The 18,387-nt window shown below is 41.2% G+C and overlaps 1 protein-coding gene across 1 annotated transcript in view; it reads left to right on the top strand.

Moving 5' to 3' along the window:
• Positions 1–14,462, top strand: part of SLC51A (solute carrier family 51 subunit alpha) — a 59,751-nt gene extending 45,289 nt beyond the window's left edge. The window contains exons 6-9 of the mRNA XM_040349616.1: positions 1,563–1,674; positions 8,115–8,261; positions 8,400–8,505; positions 14,071–14,462. Of these exons, the coding sequence (XP_040205550.1) occupies positions 1,563–1,674; positions 8,115–8,261; positions 8,400–8,505; positions 14,071–14,186 (481 nt within the window). The 3' untranslated portion in view covers positions 14,187–14,462. The remainder of the gene's footprint in view (positions 1–1,562; positions 1,675–8,114; positions 8,262–8,399; positions 8,506–14,070) is intronic.
• The last annotated feature ends 3,925 nt before the right edge of the window (positions 14,463–18,387 follow it).

Raw genomic sequence — 18,387 nt, 5'->3', positions numbered from 1 at the left:
TCCAATCATGTGCAAGCTAAAATGCTGTATTTTTATGTTCCTTGCATGTCCCACTCGGATCTACAGCAACTGCACTTCCAAGTGCACTTTCAGTTCAATTTCAAGTAGTTTTCACTTGTAGTGCAAAGTGGATTTGCCTTTTGTAAATAACCCCCTATGTCTTAATATATCAAAAATATCTGAATGTTTACGGCACAAGCTCTACATATAACACTGTTATATGAAATAAGTATTTTACACCTTGCTATTTTCCTCAAATCCAGTGCACACCAGTGTGTTTCTTCTTCTTCCATGAAATATTGTAGCTTCATCCCCTAACACGTTAAAGCAGTGGTCTCCAAACTGCTGCCAAGGGCCAGATGTGGCCCTTTGTTAGCTTTAATACAGCTCTTGGGGCACTAATTTATCCACTGATACCAACAATGGGGCATTCCCCCCACTGACCCAATAATGGGCACAATTTCTCCCAATGACAGCAACAATAGGGCCTAATGACACCAATGATGGGGTACAATTCCTCCCAATGCCACCAACAATGGGGCCAAATGACGCTAATGGTGGGGCACAATGCCTTCCAATGACACCAATGAAGGGGCATAATTCCTCCCAGTGACACCAATGATGGGGTACAATTACTCCCACTGAAACAAACGATGGAACACTATTCCTACCACTTACATTAGGACCTTTTCTACTCCCACTGGTCAATGTCTGGCCCCCCTAAAGTCTGAAGGACAATAAACTGGCCCTTTGTTTAGAGAGATTGGAGACCCCTGCACTAAAGTGTGACAAAGGTTGCACAGCAATGCATGTGGTGAGAGCCAGCAGTCATATCCTAAAACAGAGTCAGAGGAAGGCTGATACTGGACTTTTGGAACCTGGTAACCCACATGTTCACATAAATTCAGGACCCTTAAAAAGATGAGGATACTGTCAGCTATACGGATTTAGCTAGCACGGTAGCCAACCAAAGGATAGAGCCATCAAGCTGGTAAGTGTGAACCCTTAAACATTAAACGCAACATTTGTATGTTTGGTTGAAGTGCTACTTTAAAGGACATGTGTACTAGAAAAAAAGTGATAAACATTCGTTAGAAAGTGCTAGTTGTCTGGCTGTCATGCTGGAATAATGGCTTTTGCACTTTCTCCAACTCGAATCTGGAGCAAGAGTGTGATTTGGGTGTTCAAACCTCACTCCATTTTTATTGGCTGCATGGTTGTTTTAGGTTAGCGATTCATAAAGCAATTCATTTAGAGACAGCTAGGCAACTAGCATTTTCAGCAATGGCTTTCTACCTGTCTTATGACCGTCATTTATAGATATTTATATATATTTATATATTTCTGATCTTGTGGTGTAGTGAACAGCAGGTAGAGAGTATGCTCCTTGTGATGTATATTTGTAATAAAGTACATCTGGCCATCGGGGTACTTTCAGAAGTGACCCTTGATGCTTCTAATGGCTTGCTGATGCAGAATTCACAGACTGCTGACTAGCCGTTTATGAAATATAACAGTAAAGTCTTCACTTATTAAGCTGAATCCAAATGCTTACTTTGCAGGAGAAAGGTGAACCTTTTTGTCCTGGGAGTTTTCCAACTGGCCTTTCTGAAGCCGGCCTTTAATATCATTGGTATGATTCTCACAGCTGATGGAGTATATGACGTGGATGATGTGAGTTGGTATACTTTTCTAATCTTCAGTGGGAATTTGGTGTAATTGTGCTGTAATATTCTATATAATGCAAACCCTCCTTTTTTTTTTAATTCTATTTAAGTGTAGCAAAGTCCCGGGGGCCCCTGTAGCCTTATGGTGGCCTCCAGAGTTAGGGACAGCTGACATCCTTCTGTGTAGAGTGGGTTACAAGGCAAGGTGGGTGTAATGCAAGATGAAATGGTGGGCGCCAGTTACTTTTAGAATGTAAAAAGAGATTTATTGTCTCTTAGGGCCCTTTCACACGGGCGGATCAGTAATGATCCGCTCCGTGTGTCCGCAAAAGCTCAGCGGGGATCCTCCGTAAAATCCCAGCTAAGCTGGCAGCAGCTGACAGGGCGGTCCCCGCACACTGTGCAGGGACCGCCCTGTCTTTCCTCCGCTCTCCCCTATGGGGGATCGGATGAACACGGACCGTATGTCCGTGTTCATCCGATCCGGCAGACGGAAGAAAAATAACGCAAAGGAACGCAAAGGGATATTCGCCAGTATTATTTGTAGGCAGTAAATCTTTTTCCCACTACTGACTTACCATAACCTATTCTGTACTGTGACTGTTTGCAGAGGTGGCCATCTTGGTGGAGGCAGAGCTTTGCCTCCTCTTCAGCAAGGAAAACCAAAAGTAGCACATTAGCGATATCAGCAATCATTTAAAATTCATTCCAGTTCTGGTGAGACAAGCATTTAGCGGTACAATGCCTTAGATCTCACTGCAGATATACATTTATGGGGCTATAGGCACACTCACAATCCAGGAAGTGCAAGCTTTCAATTCATATTTCTAGATGTTCCCTATAACATAGCAAATCTTCTGCATGAGGGGTAGGAAGAGGTGGAGCACCAGAAACATTGAGTACTTATTAATTGCAGCATTTGTTTAGCAGTTTCAGTATCTCTATTTAGTCTTGAATCTTCGAGCTGGTGCCTGTAGCAAACGCCCAAAGGCTTCTATCAAGGAAAAACATACTCAGCTCTGAAACACTCCAGACCAGGAGAGTGGCATGGGATCTTTGGAGCTTAAACATTGCTGAACACCAAACTAGGAAACACTTCCATTTCTCTTTGCTGTCTGCGTTAGGTAACTTTATTTTATATACGTGAAAATGTCCTCCAAATTGGGCCCAATTAGCCATTTTCCCTCCCAGTGTCATGTGACTCATTAGCGTTACAAGGTTTCAGGTGTGAATGGGGAGCAGGTGTGTTAAATTTGGTGTTATATTTAGTGCCATCACTCTCACTCTCTCATACTGGTCACTGGAAGTTCAACATGGCACCATGGGAACTCTCTGAGGAACTGAAAAAAAGAATTGTTGCTCTACATAAAGATGGCCTAGGTTATAAGAAGATTGCCAAGACCATGAAACTGAGCTGCACAACGGTGGCCAAGACCATACAGAGGTTTAACAGGACAGGTTCCACTCAGAACAGGCCGCCATGGTCGACCAAAGAACTTGAGTGCACGTGCTCAGCATGATTTCATGGCTAATTGGGCCCAATTTGGAAATTTTCACTTAGGGGGTGTACTCACTTTTGTTGCCAGTGGTTTAGATATTAATGGCTGGTTGTTGTTATTTTTAGGGGACAGCAAATGCACACTGTAAGGCCTCGTACACACGACAGAGTTTCTCGGCAGAATTCACCGAGAAACTCGGTCAAAACCCGGATTCTGCCGAGAAACTCTGTCGTCTGTACAGTTTTGGCTCGATGGAGCCGCCGAGGAACTCGACGAGAAAATAGAGAACATGTTCTCTATTTTCTCGTTGTCCTCGTTCTTCTATGGGAGAAGCCGGCCCGCCGAGCTCCTCGGCGGCTTCATCCCAAAACTCGACGAGGAACTCGACGTGCCAAGCACGTCGAGTTCCTCTGTCGTGTGTACGGGGCCTTATACAAGCTGTACACTCACTACTTCAGTGTTGTCACATGAAAAGATATAATAAAATAATTACAAAAATGTGAGGGGTGTACTCACTTTTTGTGAGATACTGTATATATATCTTTTTTTTTTTTTTTCTTACATATAACAGTAAAACACAATCTATATCTAAACACACAAGTACAATCTGTACTCACTTTTGTCAGATACTTTGTGTGTACGTATGTATATACAGTGTGTGTGTGTGTATATATATATATATATATATATATATATATATATATATCTGTATGTAGATGTTCCCGACAGTTTAATGAATTTGTTGCAAGTTCTGACAATTGTCTATGACCAGGCCCGGACTGGCCATAGGGCACACCGGGCATTTGCTCAGTGAGCTAGGGCCGCATGTCCTAAGAAGAGCTGACTTATGTGACAGAGAGCTCCAGAGGGTGAGAACTGCAATATAAAATATGTGATTATATTGCATATATCATGCACCTGATGTGGGCCTCTAGGGAGTGACACTGACTGAGCAGGACTATCTAAGTCCCACTGGACCAGTCCTCCCTTCGGCCTCACTGAAAGATGTCAGTACTCAGTGGTAGATGCCTGTAAAAGCCCTGTGGAGGAAGACAGAATATGTTACGCAATGTGCTTAGACAGATTATTTTTTCCATATCAGGTCTGGTGCGAGCCTCCAGGGAGGGACTGTGACATGGGTAGGAACTTACTTTGCTTGAGTAATCCTCCCGCTGCAATGTGCCACCTCTTGTGAGATATGCTGACAATAGAGATGCTGGTACTAAGTAGAGGATGCTGGCATTAAGGGAGTTACAGTAGGCTGGTAGCCTGTTGATTTAATCAACAGAGTTGCAAAAAACAGTGAATTTCTACAAAACTTGAATCCTGAATCCAGAGCACAGATATTTTGTTTTGTGATTTTGAATATATATATTAATTATATATTTTGCTATTTGTAATTGTTTTGAATTGTTAAATAATGATTAGCACTTAGACCTGGTTCACACTGGGGCGACACGTCAGACTGCTCAGCCGCCTGACGAGTTGCGTCCTATTCAATGCAATGGAACCGTTCTAATAGGAGCGACGCAAGTCGCTCCGACTTAGAAAAAGGTTCCTGTACGACTTCGGGGGCGGCTCGGGGCGACCTGCATTGACTTCTATACAGAAGTCGTTTTGCAAATCGCCTCTGAAGTCGTCCTCAGGACGACTTGCAGAGTCGCCCCCGAAGTCGTGCCGCTGCAATGTGAACCGACTCTTTTACTGCATTCATTCTTTAATTTATTATCATATATTGAAATAATTCTAAATGCTTAATAAATTACAGTTTTTACCGGTAATTGTCATAATTTGTAATTTGGTTTAAATAAAAAAAAAAAAAAATCGGCCTCTCAGTCTAAAATGACCAGGCCTATTTCTTGTCCCAGTCTTGATCAACGACACTCTTAAGCCAGCCATAGATGGTTCGAGTCTTGGCCAGTCCAGTCCAGCCGAGATTCAATCCATTTATGAGCAGGCTGCTCATAGATTGCTGAAGCCAATCCATTGAATGACTAAGGCTGCATTCACACTATAACGCGGCGTATTTTGCCGCGATTTGTAAACTTTTTTTTTTTTTTCACAAAACATTTTACATTGATGTCTATGCCGAACGCCGCCTGAAAAAAAGGGTCCGGGACTTGTTTTCAGGCGGCAGGCGTACGGCGTTTCGGCGTTCGGCGTGAGATGTGAACCATCTCATAGACATCAATGTAAATTCGCCCCTCCAGCGGCACGAGCGTCGTGCTTCAGGCGTATATACGCCTAGGTGTGAATGGGCTTTTACTGTAGGTACAAACCAGCATGTCGGATTTCTAGCATGCAATTATTGCCAGTGGCAATTCAGCTGATTACCCATCCTGCTGCATACTGTAGTTATACTGTGCTTGTAGTGATGCTGTGTATTGCCAGTTATCTTCTTCAATCCTAGTATTTATTTTTTATTGCGGAAAAAGGCATAAGGACCTGACACGTTGTTTAAACAGTTGCACTCCTCCGCCAAGCTGAGCCGGTACACGTTTAACTTTTCTAAAATCTGCATATACTGGTCAAGAAACGTGGCCTAGGAAGGATCAGTTTTATATGTTATTTTTTTTCACTTGATTTGATTTCTCAGATTTCACTGAAGGCCCGTTCATGCTGTCCACATGCAAAATGCTCTGTTTTAGCATGGGGGCAACTGTCAGTTTTCAGCTGCTGTGAGTCACTGTGTAGGGACAGTGTGATGTGCGCTTTAACACATCCAGTTTCCTTCTGTTTCTTTTAACTGTGTTTGACGTCCACAAAAGGATTCTTCATTCATTTGTACTGACAGAAGCGCGGTGCATTGGGCTGCTATGCAATGGCATGCGGTCCCTACCTGTGCACTGGGGTTAAATGTAGTATGTCTGTATTTTAGCTCACTACTTTCCATTCTGTCCTGTTTCGAGATCAGTACTGTTTCCTGTCCCTTCTACGATTTCCTCTTTGCCATCTCATATTTAGTATTTTTAACTATAGACATGCTTTTAAAAAAAATTATATTGTAGCTTTAAAGTGTTACTACACCCAGGACCCTGCATTCACTATATCTGATCTCCCACAGTACACAGAACATGGAAATGCAATAGTTTTAGTAAATATAAACTGCTAAATACCCTTTCTCATCAGCAGTATATAGTAGTCCTGTGACTTCTATCACTGTCTCGTAAAGCTTGTAGGAGGAGTTTCCATTCTGCCATGATTGTTCTATGAGGGCTGCATGACCCCTGGCACTTTGTCTGGACAGTGCTCATTGGCCCTGTGCTGATCACATGCAGCCTCCCAAGAAAAAAAAAAAACCTCTAGTAATACACACCAAACTGAGCATGTGCAGAGTGCATCCAAGGCTCTGTACTATCAAGAGATGGATTGGGGACAGTGGAGAAAGGGGGAGGATCAGAGAAGACACGATCAAAAAGCCTTTTTACACAATGCGCAGGAATAACCCTTAGGTTCCACAGTGAGTATAACAAGCATGCTTTACTGCATATACAGACTGATTTTACTGTTGTGAGTTTAGTAACACTTTAACTGTTCTGGGTAAACCAAATTGGGCAGCACAGTGGTGTAGTGGTTAGCACTTTCACTAAGCAGCAAAAGGGTCGCTGGTTCAAATCCCGACCACGACACCATCTACCTGGAGTTTGCATGTTCTCCCTGTGTCTGCGTGGGTTTCCTCCCACACTCCAAAGACATGCTGGTAGGTTAATTGGATCCTTTCCAAATTGGCCCAGTATATATGTTTGTACGACTGTGTGTTCCAAGCGTGTCGAGATCCTACGAGGTAAATGACCGCCCCAGCCAAAAAGCGCACAGAGGCGATTCAGTTCGCATGTGTAGTGCTATACAATTCATTCATTCATAAAAATAAAAAAAATGTTTTTTTTAACTAGTGTTTTGGCAGTGGAACACAATCGGACTCGGCAGCAAGAGATCAGGGATTGGCGGGGCTTCGCTCTGAGCACGAAAGATACAGACGCTCTTGCAGAGTGCGCCTGTATATTTGGTGTGATGACACAAGATGTAAACTGACAACGGTAGCTTGGACTGTCTGCCATGCTAGTGTGGTCAGTTCACTAGTAGGAGGAGCAGCACAGGCAGGATCAACCAGGTATTTTAGCGCAATGGCAGCAGGATTTACAGTGCAAATATGAGAAATTGCATTTATTTCATTTATTTTTTGACTTTACAAACACTTTACTGTGTACATTTCTGTTTGAATCACTGAGCTTTGTGAAACCCAGCCTTTTTATTTTTTTATTCGGTGGTAGGGAGAAATTGGAAATCAAGTGAAAAGGAGACAAGAGCACCACTTTATTGCTTCATATGAAAGCACACATTTTGTTTATATGGAATATTTAATTCTCTGTATAGCTAAGAAAGAAAATAAAAAAAATGTAAACACTTTTATTTTTGTTTTTAAGAAAATGTATATACACGTTTGAGCAAAAACTTTCCTTCGGTTGGCATTTCTTCCCAGATAGCAAGGATAAATTGCCATAAGCTTGTTGAATTGCAAATCTGGTAACTTGCTGCACATTTTCATTGACAAGTTGCAGAGAACTTTAAGCTTCTAGTTGACACTTTTCCAATTTGTAGCAAGTCTCTAGCTAAAGCAAAGTTGCAGTGGTGAGTCTACAGCAAGACCTCTGCAAGTCTACAGCATGGAAATTCAGCCACAGTGACCCCTGTGGTGGGATGACTATTGCACAACATTACTGAACCAGAACTTGCAGAAGACTTCCAGAATGCTTGCAAAGAATGTTGATTTGGAGTCATGCAATGCAGACTTGCTGCAATTGTGCAACAAACTTGTGAAGCCTGGCAAGTCTAGAACTAGCATGGCAACTCATTTTCAAACTTGCAACACAATTGCTTGCAATCTGGGTTATTACCTGTCACTCCATTTATAGTCTATGTCTCATCTTGTGTATTCTGTGTGTTGCAGGTATCAACTCACAGCATTGCCTTTTGGATGAACATTATTCTTGGTTTCTGCACCGTTATAGCACTGTGGCCCATTGGAATACTTTTCAGAGAAGCCAAAGTTCACTTGGCGGAGAAGAGTATGGGGACAAAATTTGCAATTTTTCAGGTAAAATTTACTCTCTATTGATAAGTCCTTCTTTTATCATGGATTTCAAAATGTTTTCTGTGATATTTCAGGTCCATTCAGAGTTTTGATCATATGACGATAACATCACAGGGTTTCTGTTGTGCCTTTGTTTTCCAGACGCTTCTCATCCTCACCACTTTACAATCGTCCATCTTTAATATCTTGGGCAGTACCGGAGTTCTTCCTTGTGTTCCCCCCTATGCATATAAAGCCAGAGCTAGCAGTAAGTATCCACTTAGTCTTATAAATATTGAAAATGGCATTGATAATTAAGAAACGCCTAGATAATAATCATTCTTGTGATGATGTCAGAAGTCCTCACCTCCTGTATCTGCAAATGTTAAAGCAGAACTCCAGCTTTGTGAAAAATATTATGAAATGATATATTGATACCTTTAGAACGTTGTACGATTTTTGTATTTGGAGTACAGCTATGATCAGGATGTAAGCCTAGGGCTTCATAACAAAACGGGATTTCCCGCTGTGTGACAGGAATCTTACACGGCCTTTTCCTCTAATTGTCAGGGGTGTTTTTCTTCTCCCCCGTTGTCCAAGATACTATAGTGGTGATGTAACCACATTCACTGCGCTGATACTGGGCTGGATTCATTGGGGCAGATTCAGATAGAGATACAACGGCGTATCCCCTGATACGCCGTCGTATCTCTGAGTTATGTCGGTCGGATCTATGCGCCTGATTCATAGAATCAGGTTCCGCATAGATCTCCCTAAGATCCGACAGGTGTAAGTGACTTACACCGTCGGATCTTAGGCTGCAATCTCACGCTGGCCGCTAGGTGGCGCTTCCGTTTGTATACGCGAGGAATATGCAAATGAGGAGTTACGCCGATTCAGAAATGAACGACCGCCCGGTGCTTTTTTTTTACGTCGTTTGCGTTCGGCTTTTTCCGGCGTATAGTTACCCCTGCTATATGCAGCGTATCCTATGTTAAGTATGGCCGTTGTTCCCGGGTCGAATTTTGAATTTTTTACGTCGTTCGCGAATACGGATGGACATAATTTACGTTCACGTCGAAACCAATGATGTCCTAGCGACCTCATTTAGAGCAATGCAAGCTGGAAAATTTAGCAGACGGCGCATGCGCAGTTCGTTCGGCGCGGGGACGCCTGATTTAAATGTTACACACCCCCTAGCTGCGTAATTTGTTTGTTTGTTTTTAATTAGGGTTGCTCCGATACCTGAAACCGATACGTTTGCGGTGCGATTTGAGGCAATACAAAATTAAAGGGCTCAAATCTCACAGCAAAGAATCGTATGATAGACAGGGGGATGTAGTGGCGCTTGCAAATACTAAAAACCGACAATAATTTAAAACAATAAAATATTCTAAACAATGATTCCTAAAGTATGAGAGTGAGTCCGTCCTCTACTGGGGTAAAATTGTGTTCCACTCGAGGTCTATGCCCAAAGAATACCATCCAGCATCAATAATTAGATGTGGAAGGAACTGCGAGTGAATAAATAATGAAATCCAATGGATAAAAGTGCCTGACTGGCCGCAGTGTACATGGGATAATAATCCTTTTTTTAAAAATATGTGTCATAAATCCTTAAAGTGCTTGATAAAAAACAAGTGCAAAGTGCTACTAAATAAAACAATAATAGCAGTGAATGAAAGCTCCAGCTCTCCTGGAAAGTGGTTAATTACTAATTAGCAAACACATGCAGGAAAAAGCAACAACTAAAAAGAAGTCCAAAAATGCAAGTGTCCTAAAAACCTAAACGTTTCAATCATAAAACTGTTGTTTTTCTGTGCGATGAAAAAAATATAATAATATAATAATAAATAAAAAATAAAAAAAATAAAAAAATCATAAATAATAGTCCAAAAACAGATAATACAATATCACTGCAGGATTAGTGATAGTGAATAAAACTATATCCAGTGCACAATCAAGTGATAATGATAATATTAAAAATAAAGTCCAAAGTGCAAAGTGCATCTGTGCTCCATTCAACAATTCAGATGATCAGTGGTTAATTCAGTGAAGACTTGTTACATTGTGCTCATTCAATGAAGACTTGTTACATTGTGCTCATATGTCTGTGAATCAAACCAGCCCGATTTTCCTCAGTGTGGGGATTATTTTTACCAGCCTCTTACCTTCCTGAGGCTTTTACCAAGCCTGTAACAGGAGCTGCTCTGCAGTCACATAGATAAAATCCAGGATCCAAAGACGGCTCACACTCCTCCCCATTCAGGCTCTCAAAAAGAAACACAGGAATGCCTCCATAGCATAAAACCACAGGATATCAGTTTAATAAAGAAAAACGAATACACTCACAAACATTGCTGTGTTAAACAGCGCGTGTACAATCGAGTGTCACCGCTCTGCGGCCGCAAAGCAGGTGACTTCACCAGCAAGCCCTCTGTGTCCTCCTCACGCGTATCGCGACAGCCCTACGTCGCTTAATCATAATCATTCTTAATCATTCACTCGCAGTTCCTTCCACATCTAATTATTGATGCTGGATGGTATTCTTTGGGCATAGACCTCGAGTGGAACACAATTTTACCCCAGTAGAGGACGGACTCACTCTCATACTTTAGGAATCATTGTTTAGAATATTTTATTGTTTTAAATTATTGTCGGTTTTTAGTATTTGCAAGCGCCACTACATCCCCCTGTCTATCATATGCTGTCAGTGCGTGAGCACTATTAGTTGTGGCTGCTGCTTGATTGTAACTTTTAATTTATTTGTACCACTATATTTTTTCCCGGGTTAGGCTGGTTTGCGCATTAGTTCCCCCCTTGTTTTATAAAGAATCGTATGCGATTTGAACAGGAATGCGGTCCAATTCCTGTCCGAATCACATGCAGTTTCCCCCACAGCTCCTGTGGCTTGTCATAGTGACTTCAGCCTGGGTTCACACAAGAGCGGGGCACGAAACAGATTGTGATTCTGACAGGAATCGCAACGCAACCCTCAAACCTTATATATATATTTTTTTTCTAATACCCTAGAGCAGTGGTCATCAACCCTGTCCTGCAGGGCCCACTTACAGGCCAGGTTTTATGTATTACCTTGGGGAGATGCAGTCTAGAATACTGCAATCACTGAGGAGCAAATGATATCACCTGTGATTTATTTCAGTTATCTTGCAAACCTGGCCTGTTAGTGGGCCCTGCAGGACAAGGTTGATGACCACTGCCCTAGAGAATTAAATGGCGGTCGTTGCAATACTTTCTGTCACGCCGTATCTGCGCAGTGGTCTTACAAGAGCACCTTTTTTTGGAAAAATGTATTGAATTTAAAAATGTTTGCATTAAAAAAAAGACAACAGTAAAGTTAGCCCAATTTTTTTTTTTATATTGTGAAAGATAATGTTATGCGGAGTAAATTGATACCTAACATGTCACGCTTCAAAGTTGCGCCCGCCCGTGGAATGACGACAAACTTTTACCCTTAAAAATCTCCATATGCGACATTTAAAAAATTGTACAAGCTGCATGTTTTGCGTTACAGAGGAGGTCTAAGGCTAGAATTATTTCTCTCGCTCTAACAATCACGGCAAAACCTTGCATGTGTGGTTTTGAACACTGTTTTCATATGCGGGCGCTACTGACGTATGCGTTCACTTCTGCATGCGAGCTCAGCGGGGCGCGTTTAAAAAAAAAAATCTTATTTTACCTTTAATTTTTTACACTGTTCTTTTAAAAAAAAAAATGTGGGTCACTTTTATTCCTATTACAAGGAATATAATGTAAATCATGACGGGACCTCTTAAATATGAGATCTGGGGTCAAAAAGACCTCAGAGCTCTATGTCCTCAGTCCCTTTTTCTGCTATTTCACCAAAGCACCCAATGGGGTGTCTAACAAATTGTAAAAAATAAAAATAAAGAAAATATTGTAAAAAAATTATTGAAAAAAATAAATAAAATAAGATTATATATATAAAAAAAAAAAAAAAAAACACCAATCTGTGCCCTACGGACACTGTTAATTGCTCTATTGACTGACACCATCCAATGTCCTACTGACATGTCCACTGCTCCACTGATACTGTCCACTGTATTACTGTGCATGTGTGTTTGAGCTTTGGGTTGCACACCCTAATGCAAATTTTGGGTTGCCCTCAGAAAAATAATAGAGGGGAAATCTTCCACGGGGGACACTAGTTTTGGTGACCTGGGGGGGTCTCCAAGAGATTACCCTAATTTGCAGAGATTTCTTCTCACTTCCTGTTTGGCTACGGGACAGGAAGTGAAGGTAAATTTCAATGGGACAAAGATGGCATTATAAGGGTTATAACCCTCCCTCACTCTGTCCAAAATGGAAAAAAAAAAGTTTTGCCTATAGCTCTACTTTAAATCTTTCTGAACATTTAGTGTGTTTGCCCCAATGTGCTCTCTTTATCAGCTACTATGTAATAATCACATGCCATCTCTCTATATTAGTATGAGTAGCCTGGATTTTCAGTTTATAATGTGTATTGGATAATTGCAAGGCCATAGGCTTCTGTTATTATCTATTTGATATGGGATGTTGTCCCACAGTTGGAATTTGCAGTGAAGCTAAAATAAATATGTATTTGTTTGAAAACAGCCTCATGAGAAGACAATTTTTTCACACATCTTTCAAGGATTTAGAACTTGGCAGGGATTTATTTTCACGTACGGTTTCTTAAATACCTTAGCTGCCTATCACATCCTGTATTATTTCTCTTGTGACCCATCAAATGTTTTGGGTTGTCTAGATTTTTGCTGTAAAGATTGCCCTCACTTCCAGTGCTGCTGAACATTGTCTTGGGAATAGGGCAAAGTCATCCCAACAAGTACCGGTATATAGACAGAACTGCAAAACTGAGAATTTAAAGGAGCAATTTCTTCCGGAACCTATTACCGCTAATCATCCAGAATTCAAGCCTTTTTTTACATAATTTAAAGCTCCAATGAAAAGGAAGGAGGGGGTGGGAGCTTGGAACCCCTGAAATGTGTTGGCTTCTCGATCCAATACACATAATCTTGAGGGAAATCTTTAGAGGGGCACTCTTTTCCTTTTTCCTACTACTACTTTTTTACAAGATCCCTGCGGAGGCTGCTGTACTACAGCAAACTGCCAATGGAACAACTGACATAACTAAAGCTGTATAATATGAGGTCAAACCTAGACACTTTCAATTTGTGTGCCATTAAGGTAGGCCCTTGCACTACATAGTTGGAGGTAAATCTAAAGGAAATTATAACATTTTCTAAATCTAAAGGAAATTATACAATTTTCTTATTCAATTTCCTTTAGATTTACCTTCAACTATGTAGTGCAAGGGCCCGCTTGATGGCACACAAATTCAAAGTGTCTAGGTTTGACCTCATATTATACGGTTTTGGTAAATCTAAAAGAAAATTGTATAATGTATATCCAGCCCAACAACAACAAGGGATCCAGTGCCCCTCAGTCTCACCATTTTTAAATAAAAGCGATTAGACAGAAGTTCTAATGCTTCTTCATTTTATTAAAAGTTTATAGAGGAACGTGTCCCCATTGGAAAGATTGCTGGACTCGATATACACCATCACTGGGACACGGCCAATAAAACCTTTTCCACTCTATCAAAAGTAAAATGAATTAGGCTGGAGCTATACTCCAACATTTTCTAACTTTCAGTGAAAAACACGTTTTCAAATGATACTACCTCCTATGAAATCTTTACCGTAAGAAGGAGACATGTTAATCAATTGATGTCAGGAATATTACAATATGACTTGTTCTGAATATTCTACAATCGGCTCCAAATAATATTTTAATTAATTTTGTTTTTCAGTGATGAACAGCCAGTTGATCATCATAGAGACATTTCTGCTGACTATCTTGGCACGCATTGCCTACAGAAAGGGGGATGATGTGGCTGGCTATACATCGAAGGCACTGCCTGTGTGAAGGGGCAATATTGCTGCATGTATTTAATGTGTGGATAGGAACACACAATTTGGGCTTATTTTACAAAGAAGAGCAAAGTGCAGTGTACAAATTGTGCTCAGCCATGGCAACCATTTTGGTAGTTGTGAACGACTGGTAAACTGGCACAAACTTATAAACCTTTTAGATAGATCTATAAAGATAGATTTTAAAGGCATTTTATAGATATTTATGAAGCAACCCAACAAGTCTGTAATCCTTCAAATTATGGAGAAATAAACTTTTTTTTAAACATTATGCAAATGTTTAGTGTGGATATCTTGATTCATTCAACCCGTTTATGCTGCAAAGTGTGATTCTAAAGTACAACTGAAAATGAGAGATCTAGTACAACAATGCCCGTATTGTAAACTCAGCTGGTAATGGGCTTAGACCTGTGCAGAGAAATTTCAGGAGTAAAGCCGGTCAAAGGTTGCAGGAAAAAAATAAAAAAGGAAAACGCGATTACTGCTAGCAACAATCACATGTAAAATCTGACAGGCTGATTGTACCCAACAAGTTGATGGATCAACTTGGGTACATTAAATGGTTCGAATCTCGGACAGTTGATTTGAACTGTCTATGGGCTTGTGAAGAATGAATTGTGCCAATGGGCAAATGTGATATACATTTAGGTGCAATTCACTTTTCAATGACAGGTGCAGTTCACCTTGGGTTGTGTTCCTTATGACTAGCATCATCCTGCTTCAAATGTTTTCATTCTTATTGGCTTGTATGTACTGTGAGAACCTACTGTAGCTATTCTATTCAATTATTCTGTGTTGAGTTTTAAAGTGACAAATGGTTAGATACATGGCTAAATAATAAATAAGGAAAAAATACAAATACTAAAACACATGCAGGTGTTAGGCCTGGTGCGACACACGCTCAGACTTTAGGAGCACATGTGGCATGACATGCACAGATCAATGGTTTCCTATAAGAGCCATCTTAACTGGTCCGACACAAGTCAGTCCGACTTTGAAAAATGTTCCTGCACTACTTTAGTCTGACTTTGGTTCGTTTTCAGCCTATTCAATATCATTGAAGCCTGATCAAAATCCAATCCTTGTCCTTGTAACCACCCGACATGGTGATTACAGCAGCAGTAAAAGGAATTTATGTCACACTGGGATTGTTTTCATTGGTCAAAAGACAAGTCGGACTATCACAAAGTCAGAGCAAAATCATATCCTGTTCATTCAAGACGAATGGAAGTAGGACCGGTGTCGCAGGGCAAAGTAGGATCACGGTCGTACAACAGTCGTGTTGCATCAGTGTGAACCCGCCCTTATACTGTATATACTATGAATGAAACATTTTCAATGCTAGGTCCACGGTAAGGCACCTCATATTGTTTTTTTGGTTTGGCTTTTCCCGATTCCCCATCCACACATTCGAGGTGGCTGGAGGAATCCTCCCTGCTTAGCTATTTTACTCTGACATTATGGAGACCTCCCCACCATCAGAATACACTGACCAGCGCTACAGAACCACCAACTGCAAAGAATAATAGTTGGTTTCTTAAATGAAACAGTAAAATATTGCCAATTATGTACTGCAGAAGTCTGCAGCCCTGTATTTATGCACTTCAGCGCTTATACTTGTACTTTTATAGTCCTTATGTACCAGTGCAATTTTAAAATGTTAATTATGGCTGGTTTATTCTGCGATAACTTTGTCATTACTTAACAAATTAAAGTGGAGTTCCATCCAAAAATGGAACTCCTGCTGTCCGCATTCCTCCCCCCCCTCAGGTGTCAAATTTGGCATCTTTCAGGGGGAGCAGATAACAGTCTAGTACCCACAGCGATCTTCGCCACGTCTGGCCCCTTCTCCGCGCTCCCCCAGCTGTCTTCTGGGAGACACACAGGTCCCAGAAGACAGCAGGGGCCAGTCAGGACGTACAGCATGACTCGCGCATTCGCAGTAGGGGACCAGGCTGTGAAGCCGCAAGGCTTCACTTCCTGATTTCCTTACTATCAATGCCTGTGCCTCCACCCGGAGCCAAGGGGAAGAATCAGCTTTGCGTGAGGACATCGTGGGCACCCTGGACAAGTATATGTCCTTATTTTAACCACTAGGGGCCCGCGCTATAGTCGAATGACGGCTACAGCATGGACCCCAATTGCCTGGAAGGCGTCAATAGTCGTCCTCTCCTTTGCGCTCGCCCCCTGTAGGGCACGTGTTGTGATCATCGGTCCCGGCCCCTTACCACGTGATCAGCTGTCAGCCAATGACAGCTGATCACGTGATCTAAACAAAGCTCAGTAAAAAGTCGATCACCAGCTGCTGTATAAAAATAGGATTTTTGTACTCACCGTAAAATCCATTTCTCTGAGTTCATGGACGGACACAGCAGCCTTTGACCTTAGCGGATATAACACTAAGGTCAAAGGCTACTGTGTCCTTCAATGAACGGAAGAGAAATTAAATCAGCATCTCCATAAAGCTGGTCAGCAGAGGGAAGCATGAAGTGCTCTAGATTTCCTGGTAGAGGGCTGCACTGGCTTTAGACTTGATATAACACAGTGGACCAACAACAACTGATGACACGGCTCTCCAGATCATCACTGACTGTGGAAACTTAAACTGGACCTCATGCAACTTGTATTCTGTGCCTCTCCACTCTTCCTCCAGACTCTGGGACCTTGATTTTCATAGGAAATGCAAAAATTTCCACAGTCCGTGATGATTTGGCCAGCAAACTCGCCTGACCTAAACACCATAGAGAATCTGTGGGGTATTATCAAGAAGAAGATGAGACACCAGACCCAACAATGCAGATGAGCTGAAGGCCGCTATCAAAGCAACCTGTGCTTCCATAACACCTCAGCAGTGCCACAGGCTGATCACCTCCATGCCAAGATGTATTGATACAGTAATTCATGCAAAAGAAGCCCCAACCAAGTATTGAGTGCATACTGTACTGTACATGGACACACTTTTCAGTAAGCAAACATTTCTGTATTAAAAATCCTTTTTTTGTATTGGTCTTACGTAATATTCAAATTTTCTGAGATACTGAATTTAGGGTTTTTATTCGCTGTAAGCCATAATCATCAAAATTAATAAAATAAATTCTTGAAATATCACTCTGTGTGTAATGCATCTATATAAATTAGGAGTTTTACTTTTTTAATTAAATTACTGGAATTAATGCACCTGTATATGCAGGATCACAGTGATAGTCTGTGATTGGCTAACAGTGATCAGTAAAACCAGAACCTGTAATCTTTCTCCTTCCGAATGGCCATTGGCTGAGACCGCTGATCGGCTTGCTGGTTTTCCAGCATGCTGGGCCAGCTTCTGTTCTACAGACCAACATACAAACGGGGCAGAAATTTGGCCTTTTTTGAACCGCCAATTGTCTCCTGTTTTAGTTCTACTTTAGGCTGGGTTCACACTGGAACGACATACGCTGACTTTGGGAGCTTATGTCGCATGATGTGTATAAATCATTGGTTCCCTATGAGAGCCGTCTTAACTACTTTGCACTACTTAGGTCCTACTTCAGCCCATCGAATATCATTGAAATCGGATCATCATCTTAACTGATCTGACTTTGGCATGCGACTTGTGCTCTGAGGATCTTGAAGGGAAACCCCACACCAAAATAAAAAAAATAAAACAAACTAAGGGTTTCCTCCAAATTCCATACCAGGCTCTTTTGGGTTTTGAACCACCTTTGCGACTTGCTTCAAATGAGTTTTGCATTCTTTTATGGGAATTAAAAACCCATTTTACATAAAGAAAAGCCCGTTGTCACAGGTTCTTACACAGCGAGTATAACAAGCATGCTTTACTGCACATACAGACTGATTTTATTGTTGTAATACTTTAATGAAGAACAATTTTGAAAAGAAAAAAGTGAAATCAGGTATATGAAGCGTTCCTACCATACCTGATTGATATAAATTTATAAATCAATAATTCTTTCTAATGAGCTAAGGCAATCATTACTATTACTAATGCCTCAGAAGTAATGATAAAGTCATTGGTCATGGGCATGTCTTAAGATGGCTGTACATACCCTATTTCTATGCCTGTCCTTTAGTGCTTTGATGACAAGCGGATGTCTGTCAATCGTTCCTGCTGGTCTGGCAATACCTTCATTTGTTTGATTATCTATTTTAGCTGCCGCAAAAATATATTTCAGAAACGGAAGAAATAAACGGAAAGC

Source organism: Rana temporaria, chromosome 4, assembly GCF_905171775.1.
Source record: "Rana temporaria chromosome 4, aRanTem1.1, whole genome shotgun sequence".
In the NCBI taxonomy this organism is placed as follows: Eukaryota; Metazoa; Chordata; class Amphibia; order Anura; family Ranidae; genus Rana; species Rana temporaria.
This window is presented reverse-complemented; position numbering and strand designations above follow the sequence as displayed.